This window comes from Rana temporaria, chromosome 1, assembly GCF_905171775.1.
Source record: "Rana temporaria chromosome 1, aRanTem1.1, whole genome shotgun sequence".
Taxonomy (NCBI): Eukaryota; Metazoa; Chordata; class Amphibia; order Anura; family Ranidae; genus Rana; species Rana temporaria.
In genome coordinates, this window is record NC_053489.1 from 455,645,559 (window position 1) to 455,660,783 (window position 15,225).

The 15,225-nt window shown below is 38.6% G+C and overlaps 1 protein-coding gene across 1 annotated transcript in view; it reads left to right on the forward strand.

Moving 5' to 3' along the window:
* CCSER1 (coiled-coil serine rich protein 1) overlaps positions 1-15,225 on the forward strand; it is a 1,156,365-nt gene that overhangs the window by 459,983 nt on the left and 681,157 nt on the right. Inside the window, 1 exon segment of the mRNA XM_040327888.1 lies at positions 13,993-14,119. Within this exon segment, the coding sequence (XP_040183822.1) occupies positions 13,993-14,119 (127 nt within the window).

Consider the following 15,225-nt stretch of genomic DNA (forward strand, 5'->3'; position numbering starts at 1 on the left):
TGGGGGGGCGGTCCCTGATTAGGGACATCTTGTATGTTGCCAGGCTGCTTGTGGTCTAATAAAAGTATTCAAAAGAGCTGACATTGGTGTGCTTCTTGCATTTATCAGCACCTTTCAGGTAAGCTCTTTATTACAGAAGAGACATGCAATGGAAGAAGTTGGAGAGAAGATTACACATGGGACCCCACAGGTGTTAGACTGTCAAAGCAGACTTTGCAGGCTTTTAAAGATTATTGGTGTCAAGCCACAGGCTCTGGCCACTTTAAATAGCTTGGGAACTTTGCAGGTCTATCTGCCATTCCTTGAGAAACCCCTGTCAACCTCTAGAGAAACCTTGTTTGAGAATTATGTGGGCTATTGTAATTAAACCAAAGCTAAAAATTCTGATTGTAGTGCATTGTATTCCATCTCACTTCTGAACACAGTATGATATATTCATTCTGTTTTATACTGTAAGCAGTGGAGGAAGACTGCTTCCAGAACATTTATTGAATAAAACATGAATGCAACATGGATTAAACAAACAGGTAAGATGTAAAATCTATTCAATATACAGAATCCTTTCCCTTTAATAAAGTAGCAATTATTCTGTGAAAATTATGTACAGTGGTGTACAGCTCTATATAAATAATAGAGAGGATACTGTAAGGGACATCCCTGCTTGGTGCCCTTTTTCAGTTTAAAGGGGTTCAATAGATGGCCTGGGTACAGATTGTGGTCGAAGGGGATGAATGCATAGACTGAAGGAATGTTAAAACTTCTCCTTTGAGGTTGAATGATGACATGGATGTTCTTTAGAATATTCCAGTATTGTTAATTACTGTTTACAGGGTATAGAGACATAATAGTTAACTAAAATCAATCATATAATGTACCTGCAGTTTCTAGTTTCGTTTTTGCATGTTTCCTGCTTCTGTGATGTACAGAGCCACAGAGCCAATACAGGGCAGTGATGGTTTGGAAAACAAAACTGATTGGTGCTGAGGGGTTTTAGACACACAGTAATCACACCTCCTTGATTAGTGACCACAGAGAGAAAGCTCCCAGTACTGTGGTTATCAGGAAACAGATAACCAGGAAGTGTGGAGATCAGAGAAGAATTACAGCAACTTGAGAGCAAAAACGAACAATGAGGACATGAAAACAGCACTGCATTAAGGTAAAGGAAGCTATTAAGATAAAAAAAAAATTCTTTACAAACCCTTTAAGCCTTTCTGAAAATGTATTACCCCCAACATTTTCAAATCCTGCCTCTGAGGAATTGTGACGTACTTTGAGGTGGAGCCTGACTTGATGAGGAAGGCTCCTTTTACATCTCCTGCTCAAGGTCTCATGGGAGGGTAACAGGAGGTGCAATAGCATGGAGTGCCATGAGTGCCTGTTAATTCCTCCAGCAGTTGGTGCATGAAGGTAGCCGGTACCTCCACAGAGTCAATCCGGATGGCAGGAACAGCAGATAGCTGCTGATACTTGATAGGACTGGCTTGGACGGCTGACAGGAGACCAGTAGTAACTGTATGAAAGCAGGTGAACAACCATAGTGATTACAGCTGAAATATAAATGATCAGCTGTCAATTGATTGGTGGATGGTTGGTCAGCAGGTACTTGGCTAGCAGGTGGCCACTTGGCTGATGGGTAGCTGATCAGTAGTCGCCTGGGTGCCATGTGGTAGCAGGTTAGCAGTGTCAGGCTAGCTGGGTTGGTAAATGACAGTCAGATCAGGTACAGTCAGGAGACAGAAGCATAGTCAGAGTTCAGGCCAGAGTCATCAAAGATAAGACAAATCAGGAACAAGTGAAAGGCTGGGATGGATTCCAGGGGCAAGCCAGGATCGGTGCATGTGGAGTACAGCAGTAGTCAGAGGTGGTCCGGGTAAGTAACAGATGAGCAAAAAAAAGAACAGGTCGCGGGTGGCAGGGCAAGCACTGTAGACCAGACAGCAAATAACCAGTGCAACAGATCTGTTTAAATAGTCTGTTTGGCACCAGTATTAGTAACAGGCGTGCATGTGCGCACAATCCTGCGCACACATGCACAACCATTTACCGTGACACACATATGTACGCCGAAGCACCGTCTTATGTATGGGCAAGCCTTCCCTAAAAGGGATGAATAAGGTCTGGGAATATACCTGTAAATGCTAATCTATTGGCTGTTTTTTTTGGACACACTCTTGATGTCAATATCAATTAAATATTTTAGTTTGTAGGACCCAGGGATAGTACAATTTATTATAAGCCTTTTCCCTTTTGTGTCTAATACCCTCCATTCCAGATATTATTGTACAGTAAATTCCGGGAATCTTCAACATCTGCTTTTAAATTTAAATCAGGGCCTGGTGCTTTAGAATTAGTTAACCTGGTAATAGTGGTCATTGGGGTTGATTTACTAAAGGCAAATTGACTGTGAACTTTACAAAGTGCAATTGCACTCTGGAAATGCAGTTGCTCCAGAGCTTAGTAAATGAGGTAAAGCTTTACTTTGCAAAGAGTACCTAATCACGTTCACGGGAATTAAAAAAATGCATTTTTGCTTGCATATGATTGGATGATGCTGAGTCAGCTGAGCTTCTGCTTATTTACCAAGCTCTGGAGCAACTGCTCTTGCAAAAGTGCTGGATATCTGCTGTCCCATTTGATCTCATCTTGTTGGTGATTAATGGGGGGGCGTTTTTCTTCTTGTCTCTGCATAGTAGCATTAAAGTCACCCAGTTGAGGCGTTGAGCATAACCCAGTCGGTTGTGGTTCTGAAGAAATCAGAGTTGGTGGAAATTTGAGACATGGGTGTTTGTGATTTTTAACAACTCATTTAAAAAGTTCAGTACAAGCAGTGAGTTTGCGACCTAACTGATCATGCTCAGACATTTTTATTGAAGAAAATGATCAACCCAGCACATACTATTAGAGTGGGAGCCCAATAATTCCCCTTCACATGTGATAAAAGTCTTCAGCTTTTAAACATGCTGTTTGTCTAAGAATTTCCATTCTTGGCAGCCAAGCCTGGGTGTGTTTTGATCTGGGTTGGGAATAACGCAAAGCAGAGTTGGTGACTCACAGGCAGCATCACCAAGACCTCACACTTCTGGAAAGGAAGGAGGAGAGGAAAAGTGGAACTGTCTGGGTTTTCTGAGGAGCCCTGACCAATCCTAATCTTGGATTTGCAGGGGGCAGACTTCCTTAAATATCCAGGGTTAGCCCAACTGAAGATAAGTGTGGAGGGCAAAAGTGGGTATCTGAATGTATTAAAGAGGTGAGCGGGAGAACTTTCTTAGAAAGATGGGTGGGAGCAATGTCCTAGAGAGGTGGGGAGGGGCACTGTCCTGGATTGGAAAAAGGATAATTTCCGAATTACTTCAGGCACACGATCATTTTTCGGGTTGTAAAAATCAATGGTTTTTAAAAATGTCATTTAAAACGATCGTGTGTGGGCTTCAGAGCATTTATCGGGTTCTGAAAAACGACAATTATTTTTTTCGAACATGCTCTATTTTTTCACTACGTTTTAAATGATTGTCGTTTTTCGGGTTTGTTAAAAAAGATTGTGTGTGGGCTTTAACGACGTGAAAAACCAGCGCACGCTCAGAAGCAAGTTATAAGACGGGAGCGCTCATTCTGGTAAAACTAGCATTCGTAATGGAGTAAGCACATTCATCACGCTGTAACAGACTGAAAAGCGCGAATCGCCTTTTACTAACACTAAATAAGCAAAAGCAGCCCAAAGGGTGGCGCCATCCGCATGGAACTTCCCCTTTATAGTGGCGTTGTACGTGTTGTACGTCACCGCGCTTTGCTAGAGCATTTTTTTTCAGGATCGTGTGTGGGCAACGTTGTTTTAATGATGAAGTTGAAAAAAACATTGTTTTTTCTAGAGCCTGAAAACGTTTTTTTTTTACAACTCGAAAAATGATCGCGTGTACGCGGCATGAGGATGATGAAATTTTGCACTCTGGCAATGGCTGTGGCGTCCTGCAGTTTGTTCAGGGCTGATGCCTAGAAGACATGGAGACGATTTTTGTAGAAGTTAACTGGAGGTTGCGGTAAGGCCTAGTCCAGAACATGTATATGAAAGAAAAGCAAAAGCAAAGTAAACAAATAGATCTCTATTGATTCAGTCTGCTGCAATCAGATGTATGCCACTCTAGAATAGAGCAGCGTGTGAGGGGAGGCTAACCTCGTAAACAGCTTACAGAGATGAGTATGATTTCATAATACGAAATTTAAATACTAAACTGTAAAGGTGTAGGAATAGGAAATAGTCAAAGACTGTGCTTATCTCTGTAAAGGGGCCACAAGAAGAAAGTGTTCATATGTTCTCTTTTTCTGTTGCTCCTACATGCAGCATTGAAACCGGAATATTCAGCGTCTCGTTTTTCAATGGAGATGATATGATAGCTGTTCTGTGACTTGCTGTATTAAACCTAAAACCAATATTAATATATGTATTATATTGCAATTTACCAATCATTAGATGTAGTGGCCTCATTGGTTTTCTTTCCTTTGGCTCTTTTCTCTGTTTTTAGAGAACACAGAGCTCAGCACGTATTAGCAGATTGAAATACACTAAACAAATTAAAGACAAATTCCAGCTCACACTTTATAGGCAGTTACAGCAAATATATATATATATATATATATATATATATATATATATATATATATATATATATATATATATATATTCCTTTTGGGATAAAGGCTTTGCATGAATAAATATAAGCTGGTCACTTTATTTACCCCTGTTAAGTGGTTTGTCTTATCCATGTAAACTGATACATTGAGCTGGAGAGCTTGTGCTTTTGAAAAACAACCAATTTGCTGACTGGGTCACCAGATGAAAATAGAAGACAGAAAGTCAAAAAAATATATAATAATAATACATCCATCACATCTAATAATTGGTAAGCTGCAATATACAGTAATACATGTTTGATTATAGGTTTAATATCACTTACAGTTAAATGGTAATGGTTGAACATGTTTCACATAGATATCTCTTTGAGGCTGAATTAAAAGTTTGAAATAAGAAAAATCATCTTTTAATTGTGATTTGAGGAACTCCACATCTGAAATGAAATTAAGGTTCTATAGGCATCTGCCCCAATATTGTGAGTGATGTCCTATGTCACCAAACCACTTGCTGGTGCTTACATACATCAGATCCAATATTGTGAATGTTGTTCTATAACACGTTTACTACTCACGCATTCTTACATACAATACATCTACCCCAATACATTTTCATGTACATGTATTAATTATGTTTTTTTTTTTTCAAAGTATTGATTTTTAACCTCCCTGGCGGTATGATTCTGTCTGGAATTACGTACCAAAAGCGGTACAATTATTTGCAAGGAAATTTGGCGTTTTATACTGTAGGCCTGTGATTTTTAGGAATAACTCACTTAAATCTGACCAAGCAAGAATCTAATAGGCATCACGGGTATGACATTTTTTTAAAAACAAAATTTTAAATTATAATATAATAAATAATTATAAATAATTATAGCAAGTAATAATATAATTAAAATAAAAATTATTCAATAATGTAATCAACTCAAAATCACTGAAATTTGCTCAGTTGCAGAATTGTTGCTGTCATATTTTTTTTTTTTATGACGAATTTCCCCGCAAATCGCTATCGCACAATTCTGCAAGTGATTATAATTTATTATCGCTGTTTTCTAGCTGATCTAAAACCATTTTTGACATAAAAAGACACTTTTGGTTGCTATGGACAATCTACAGTTTTCAGGCAGAAAAAAAGGTTTTTATTATATAAAATGACATGCATGACACTGGGCAGACCACTAGGGACAAGGGGGGTGTGTTTTTTTTTTACATACAGTACTGTAATCTATAAGATTACAGTATACTGTATGTAATGTGTTTGTTTACTTTTTTGAATTTGGCGCCGATCTCCGCTCCCGTGCGTCGTAACATCGCAGGGAACGGAGATCGGCGGCACAGGAGGATGCTGTATGAATCGAGCGAGGTCCCGCTCGCTCACACAGCGTGGTGACATCGCTGGATCCAGGAGAAGGTAAGCCAGCACACGCTGCAGGCTCTGCATAGCTTACCCCGAGCGTGACTCGGGGATACCGATCGTAACATGAAAAACCAACCCCGAGTCACGCTCGGGGATACCGCCAGGGGGGTTAATAAGCCGAGGATTAAAAAGCACAATGAATGGATTTGTGTTCATGTAACTGTTTGTCATGTGTTCTGTGGTCACTGTGTGACTGTGGTTATTGCTTTGAGGTTTGTGTTGATTTATCTATTGGGGAAGTATTAGTCTGTGGTTGATATTTTAACATTTCTTCTTCACATATTTTAGAAATACATCTAAATAATGATGTGCGTTTTTTATGATGCAAATGCTTTAACAGATTTAAAATGAATATTCCTTTTTTTTTTTTGTTATATTGCTTACCATAGCGGAATATGAATACGTTCCATAATTGCATGTTCAAAGTAGATTCCTTTAGTGTTATTTCACAACAAACATAACATCATGAGATTATAGCTGAACGCCTCCCTTGTGGATTTGATTTATTTCCCTTTAATGTCTGTAGGAGGGAAATTGCATATACAATTAATTATACATAGAGGAAAATTACACAAATTTAATTTGGGCATACATAAACAGAACATGCAGTATTGATGTAGCTCTAAAATGGTTCACTAACTTTCTTTCTTGCTACAGCTTATTGACGTAATATTTATTTAATATACATGATTGTATTCATGTTGTACGCATTGATTAGCCTTCCAATCTGCATACAGCATTAACTAAACTATGACCCAAAATTTAAATTTATAATCAAGATTAATGCGTATATATGGTGTCAAGGCCAAATGAAGTGATAACTAATTTGCCTAATGGCTGGAATTAAACTTTAAAGTAAAACTGTGATAGAGAAAGAAAATCCGAAACTTACCCCTGACCCTGTGCTAGGCACTTTGTGAAAACATTAAACATGACTTTAAGTTAAATAGAACGGATAACACTTGTATCATTGCTTCAGGTATTGATTGTGTTATTGATTTACTAAAGGAGTTGCTTAAGTGAATATTTACTTTTCACTTTAGTAAATCAACACAGTGTCACCTGTTTAAAGTGGTTCTAAACTGTATAACCCCTATAACCGCTAGCATTAATCATTTTGTGTTCTCCCGGCAGAGACAGCTCCCTGCACTCCACCGCCGGGAGAACACAATAGCTTCACGGGAAAGATTCCCACATCAACACAGTCAGTGTTTGAGTGACTGTGGTTGCAGGAAAGAAAACCACACCATCTATGGCCAGCTTTATACTCACCTTACTCATTTATCAATCCAGCACTGTGCTCGACTGCAGGTGTACTCTCCCCTCTCTCTCTCCTCTCACAGGCTTTGCTGAGAGCAGCGGGAGCCGTTAGCTCTTGGTACTGTCAGTCAAATCCTGTGAGGAGGTAATGGGGGACATGGCCGAGCCACGCTGGGTGCTAGACGCACACAGGCAGGCTTGGGAGCGTGACCGCATGTGTGCTCCCATAGCAAGCGGCTATGGTAGAATATGCAGAAGAGGAGAAGCTGCCAGTGAGGTGTAGGTAGGGGGCTGCACTGTGCAATACCGTAACACAGAGCAGGTAAATATAGCATGTTTATTATTTTTTTATCATTTGAATAAAAAAAGTAAAAAAAACTTTAAGGCCTTTTATGGATGGGCAAGATGAAACATGCTTTCAGATGTATTCAGCTTGCATTTGAGGTCAGTAAGAGGAGCTTATGATATCCTTCACTAGTGCATCTGACCTCTTAAACTAGACAGCTTAAGCAGTTGTAAAGGCTAAAGTATATTTTTTTAAATAGCAAACATGTTATACTTAGCTACTTAGAGGTCTCTGACTTAGAAAGTCCACTCTCTCCTGAAGAAATTACTACAGTCTTGAAACAACTAAAACCCGGTAAAAGCCCAGGCCTCGACGGACTAACAATTGGATACTATAACTTTATAAATATTTCATAGACACCCTTCTAATGTGTTTTCTAAAAGCATTTAACACATTTTCGTCACCATCACCCCCAAGCAATGATCTATTAGAAGCCCATATCACGGTAATGCCAAAATTCGGTAAAGACCTGACACTTGTATCTAACTACTGAGTATACCTCACTGGCTATCTTCATCACGAAAAAGCCAGGCTTCTTCTTATAATTGGATGCAGAGAGAGCGTTACAGACAGAGTTTCCAACTCACTAGAGAAATAGACTGGCATGTCCACACCCGTACCAAAGCCTGGGTATAAATAGAAGACTCATTGCTTCACTTATATAGAATATCCCATTGCGTCACTTACCCTGTATTCAACCAAACCTGACGCCTAACCAGAGCTCTAACCACACTCTAATAGATCCCACTTTACTCAACTTCCGGACAGTGTGTAAAAAACTGAACATTTCCTACTCCCCAGGGCCTCTCACCCCAATTAATCACAACCCTTCCCACCTTGCCTGACAGATCTCCTTTTTTGCGACCCAGACCTTGAGGTATCGCTCAGAGCCAGAAGCTTCTTTGATTAGACTAAACTCTAGCCTTCCAATGCCTTACTATAACATTTCCCAGACAAACCCTTCAATTTCTACACCTATCTACAAATCAGACACTTTATGAACAGCATCAAACCTCTAACATCATGGTGCAGAGACCTTACCCCCTTTTGAAACATTATACACCATATCCGAACCCCAGAGACATCTAATTTCGGACCTTTACTTCGCTTATGTTTGCCAAATGTGACCCTTAATGTAACAAAGTGAGTCAACAGTGGGAAACATCCACAAGGGTTCTATGAACGTTCTTGGGTGTCCTTTTATGAAAGTGAGATCAGCGGCGATCCCGAGTCTCACCGCTGATCTCAGGTCATTACCAGTTTATGAAGCTGAGGTAATCAGCGGAGAACATGTCCACTGATCTTTTCAGCACAGTGAGAATCTGTAACTGACTGTCACAGAAACGGCCAGTTTATGAAGGTGTGATCTCGGCACCTCAATGGCGATCTGTGACAGAATTCTCACTTTCTGATTCACCATCTCAGAGATGGAGAATCAGAGAGAGAAGTGTGAAACTGGCTGAGTATTGTGGAGGAAGAAGGAAGTCTTTTGACTTCCATGCTTCACACATAAGCAGCCATACAGTCAGAACACATCTTCCCCACCACTACACGCCCCAAAAAATGTATATGTGTATATATATATATATATATATATATATATATATATATATATATATATATATATATATATATATATATATATATATATATATATATATATATATATATATATATATATATATATATCAATAAATATATAGATAGATAGATAGATAGATAGATAGATAGATAGAGATAGATAGATAGATAGATAGATAGATAGCTAGATAGATAGATATAGATAGATAGATAGATAGATAGATATAGATAGAAAGATAGATAGATATAGATAGAAAGATAGATAAATACATATCTATCTATCTATCTATTTATATATATATATATATATATATATATATATATATATATATATATATATATATATATATATATAAAAAATTCTACCTGCATTAAAATGCTATTATTAAAGTAATTTTTATATCATTTCTAATTAATTAGTAACAACAAAATTGTAAACCCTAAAATATGTTTTACACATGGACTGTTCTATTACAGTTATACGGGTTAATATTTGTATACTTTATTAAAAAAAATATTTAATGATTATAAATGTATTTTTCATTTATATGAATGGTGTATAACTGCATTAGATATGTGTATTCCATTCATTTACTATACACCATTCACATTTAAATAGGCACATTTATGATCTTTAAATATTGATACAAACAATGTTTTTTTAATAATTAGGTTAATATAGATTGTGTAGGGGGAATTTAACTTTATTATTTCATTAATATGTTGGGGAATAATATGTGCTGATTCGTGTTCAACTATTGTATTTTACACTTTCTCCTACTGTAATCCTGCTACACCACGCGAGATTACAGTGAGAGGAGCTGTTTTTAGGAGTTCCCATCGTTTGTAGATCGCTCCTCATCTCAACATGAGAAGCGAGCTACAGAGTTTCATAAACAGGCACTCAGAGGAGAACGATCTCCCCTGAGAATGCCTAAAGCCTCGTACACACGACCGAGGAACTCGACGGGCGAAACACATTGTTTTCCTCGTTGAGTTCCTTGTTAGGCTGTCAAGGAACTTGACAAGGCAAGTTTCTCCATTCCCGTCGAGGAAAAAGAAGACATGCTCTCTTTTTGGCTCGACGGGATCCTCGACAGTATCCTCGTTGAAAAATGTACACACGACCGGTTTCCTCGGCAAAAAAAAAATCGCAGCAAGTTTCTTGCTGGTATTTGCCAAGAATCTCGGTCGTGTGTACGAGGCCTGAGAACTGAATAGCGGTATGTTACCGCACTTTCATAAAAGGACACCATAGTGCAGGAAAATGGCTAAAAAAATCTATTTGAGGTGTTATAAAACCCCTAGCAAACTCCACAAATATTACCCTGCAACTTGCCCGCTTTGCTGGAGATGTAATGCCAACTCTGGGTCACTGTAGCATATCTGGGAGGACTGCCCGCTTATTCAACCCTTCTGGTTCATGCAATATCTTCTTCACCACACTTTAATCCCCCAAACGGCAAACTGGAAGTCCTTGACCCTCCACTTAATTAACGCGGCCAAAAACTGAGGAAATGGAGGAATTAATACATCAGGCCCGGGAAATCCCCACCAAATTCAGCAAAACATGGGCATGTTGAAGACACTTTACAGAAACAGCAGAATACACTAAGCTTTTAAGAGTTTAAATCCCTAATAGCTGTCAGATGTTTTAGTCATGCTTTAAGAAAGAACCTTGAGACATGGGCCTTATCCCTTGACTCATATGACTACGCTCATACGACCGACTCCTGTGAATATACTAACCATACCGGACGACCATTGTACGTCGGGACCCACACCCACAGAACACCTCTAGTATAACTTATTCAAAGACAAGAGAACCTAGTACTGACCATCGGCCCAATACCACCTCCCTCTCCCCCCTTTTTTTTTCCTTTCTCTTCTCATCTCTCTTACCTTCCATCTTCACCTACACCCCTTCCCTCCAATTTAGAGGGACCTACATGAGCTTAGACAGACTCAAGAATGTTGCCTCGTCCGCAGGTTTAGGCTCGGCCCCTCCCCAAGAAGGACTGATTGATGTTATATAACTCATGACACTTCTGAGTTACTCTTGAAACAACGTTATCGACCTCTACCAAGCTAGCTAATATTCTATGTTAAATTTGTTGTACCCTATGTTTTGTAGCTTAACTAGTGTTCATATTCTTTTATGAGAAATGTGACTGTAATACTTTGACTGTATCATCTTTATGCATGTATTTTTCAAACGCTTCATAAATTTCTTTGGAATAAAACATGATTAAATGAGAATTACAGACAATGGTGTTGTCGCCACCTCCTGGGCACAGTTAGTTCCCAATGGGGTGTCCAGGGTTGATGACAATAACCATTACCATACTGATCGTTGGAACTTAGTAGTTACTCTGCTGCGTATTGATTATTTTTGCTAGCGTTGTCTACCCTGTTATTTGGATTCATTAGATGATCCTTTTTGAACATATCATAATGTATGACAGTCAATGTCTGTTGTTTGTTTTTATTGATAAACCTCAATAAAAACTATTTCAACAAAAAAACATGCTGCGCTATACCCTATATGTCTGCAGTTGCATAAGATTTTGTATATCATATTTGAATTGCTGAGTTGAATTAATATATATAATTTTTTTCAGTGCAATATTCTAGTTATATTGATATATATTATTGTCTATGCATAGTTGAAGCGTTTGTTACCCCAACACTTCATGTTCCTGATATGTGCCTGCTGTACCATGTTATTGTATGATAAAGTATCCTGTTCTCTTTGTATTGCTTCCTTTATGTGAAATCCCTGGTGTTTCTGCTAGTCCCCTTGCTTTCCTTTTAAAAACTGACCACACTAAGCAGGAGAACACATCATGGACAGTTCTCTAGCCATGCTGCTACCCTCCAATTGTCCTGACACACCCCTCTGCACAGACATTCCCTGGAAAGCTCAGTGTGTTGTTGCTTCTCCTCCATCCAGCTCTTAAGCCACTGAGGGGTAGATCCACATACAGCGGCGCATTATTGCGCCGGGCATAGCGTATCTAAGATACACTACGCCGCCGTAACTTACCTTTTTTTTCGAATCCTCAAAGAATTTGCGCTGTAAGTTACAGCGGCGTAGTGTATCTTTGGCAGCCTAAGGGCACGGAATTCAAATGGCTGTGATGAGGGCGTGTTTTATGTAAATACATCCTGACCCGATGTAAACATCGTTTTTTTTTAACTGTGCATGCGCTGTCCGTGGGGGTATCCCAGTGCGCATGCTCGAAATTAACCCGGAACAAGCCAATGCTCACGATGGTGACGTCAATCTACGCAAATCCCTATTCGCGAACGACTTACGCAAACAACGTAAACATTTCAAATTTCTACGCGGGAACGACGGCCATACTTAACATTGAGTACGCCTCATAACAGTAGCTTTAACTATACGCCGGAAAAAGCCGAACGTAAACGATGTAAAAAAATGCGCCAGCCGGACGTACGTTCGTGGATCGCCGTAACTAGCTAATTTGCATACTCGATGCGGAATTCGACGGAAACGCCACCTAGCAGCCGTCGAAAAATTGCATCTTAGATCCGACAGCGTACTAAGACGTACGCCTGTCGGATCGACCCGAGATGCCGTTGTATCTTGTTTTGTGGATACAAAACAAAGATACGACGCAGGAAATTTAAAATTACGCCGGCGTATCAATAGATACGCCGGCGTAATTCTTTTGTGGATTTGCCCCTGAGAACAGAGGGAATGTGATTTTTTTTTAAATAGGGAAAAAAGTATTTATATTGTTTTTATTTATATCTATACAAAAATGTTTTGCCTTTCATTTCTATTTTAAACTGAATAGGTTGCATGACAAGGTAATTGTTTTCAATCACTTTAAGGATAACAACTGCCATTTTTATGTATCATGAAATTCAGGAATCTGCTTAATCTCATGACAATTTGTGATTTATTCAGTTTGTTTGCTTCTTTAATTACTGTGCAAAATGAAAAAATGGCAACCAATAATATATAAAGTTTCAGCAGCTAATATTTGATAAAGTAAATCCGGTTTGCAAGTAAATTCCAAAGTATATGCAAACTATGACTGTTAATATATTTTCCAACTCTCATCTGATTGAAAGACCTGGCCTCAATTATCAATGAGAAAAAAAATGCTTGTGTTGCCCCACATGAGTCAATTGATTCTAATACCTGCACTAGTCAATGGCACTAGAGGCTGAGGAATCACACTGCTTTATTAAACACCACTTCCCTATATTAAAAGCTTGCAGAAAGTACACTGCTATTCATTTTACTGTGCAAATAGCTATTAATACATTCTGAAAATTGAGCAGGATTAAAAAAAAAATCTTTACACACTCAATAGAGGACGAATGTGTTTGTCTACTGTGATATATTGTTATGTTCTATCAGTCCATAAAATACCATTAGTAATATGATACTTCCACGCATATTATTGTAGCATAATTGGTGATTAGTCATGTCAAAAGTTTTAATTAAAGAATAATTATGTCAGTAATCACAATAAATTTTGACATAGTGAAAACAGTAAGTCAGATTCATTTATGGGCACACATGAATTATGATTCATTATGAGGCATATTATGCTATGTATTGTATATTATTTATGATTATTCTAATGTTTTGTGATGAATATTCCATCATTCCCCTCTTATGAAGTTGCTTAAGTCTGCAATGACCTCTAAGCTATTGATAATGCACAATGTGAGATATATTATATATGTGCTAAATCACATAAACTCTTTATCACTGCAGTATGTCGGGAAGATTCCTACCAGTCAATAGTGTCATGCTCAGCAGTGGTACTTTCCCACGTGGAAGAATCAAGCGAAAATAATAAACCTACAGAAGAAGAACCAAAATTTTCTGGGACAACAACAAGGTAGGTGGTAGTTTACAGAATTATACTGTAATAAAAGCTCATCAAAAACTAACATTTTGGTTTTGTATGGAGACATTGAGGTTGAATTGCCCTTTTTTCCATATGACATATAATACCCACTGGCATTTAAAGTGGAGTTCCACCCATAAATATAACATTACATCAGTAGTTTTAAAAAAAATGTCATTAGTCCTTTACGATTTTTTTTTTTTTTTAGATGCCTTCAAAGTGTTGTTGCTAGGCAGAATAGTTAATCTTCCCACTTCCTGCACCTAGCTTCCTAACCTACACCACACAGACTCCTGGGAATGTAGTGGGTGTAACTTTCCAGGAGTCTGTGCACTCCCCAGTCTCAAAGAATCATGTGACTTGGACATCACAAGTGCTGAAACCTGATCTGACACTGCTTGTGCAGCACTGAGCATGTGCGAGATCTGCAAGGCTGAAATCCAGGAAGTCATACAGTCTGGCTTCATGATGCCCACACTTAAGATGGCCCCAGTCAATTTCTATTTTATAAAGTGTCTAAATGCTGTAACAACCTAACAAAACGGACCTTAGTTTACAGACTAACTGTACTAGAATACATTAAGCTTGTGTATTACAGGGGTATTTATATATAAAAAGTGAAATTGTGTCCGGAACTCCGCTTTAAGGGCCATGTCAGACAGCATTTCCAATGACACAATCACAGAGGTGAGACATCCATTTACTATGATGTGGTCACTCCATAGCTGGCCAAAAATCTCACTATCAAGGCAGGGATATCTCGCCTGTCAGACCACAAAGTGAGCACCTCTATTTCAAATGGTAAGCTATTACTTCTATGATGTAGCCCAATACAAGATGTTTTCTGCCATGATTGAAGATTTAACATTGTGACCAGATCAGCATTTGGAAGCTGCTCATTACTTTTGAAGTTGTTTGTGGCTATACTGGGGAGATTTCTCCCAGGGCAGCATTTCAGAACTTTGATCAATTTAGCTTGAAATCGACATTTATGGAATTTCTGATGTGCTTTGTGGGACAGCTTTTCGTGGGCTGTTTTTTAGACCTACATGACTGAGACAGAAATTTGACCCATTCTGCAGTGCCCTGGTGGGAAC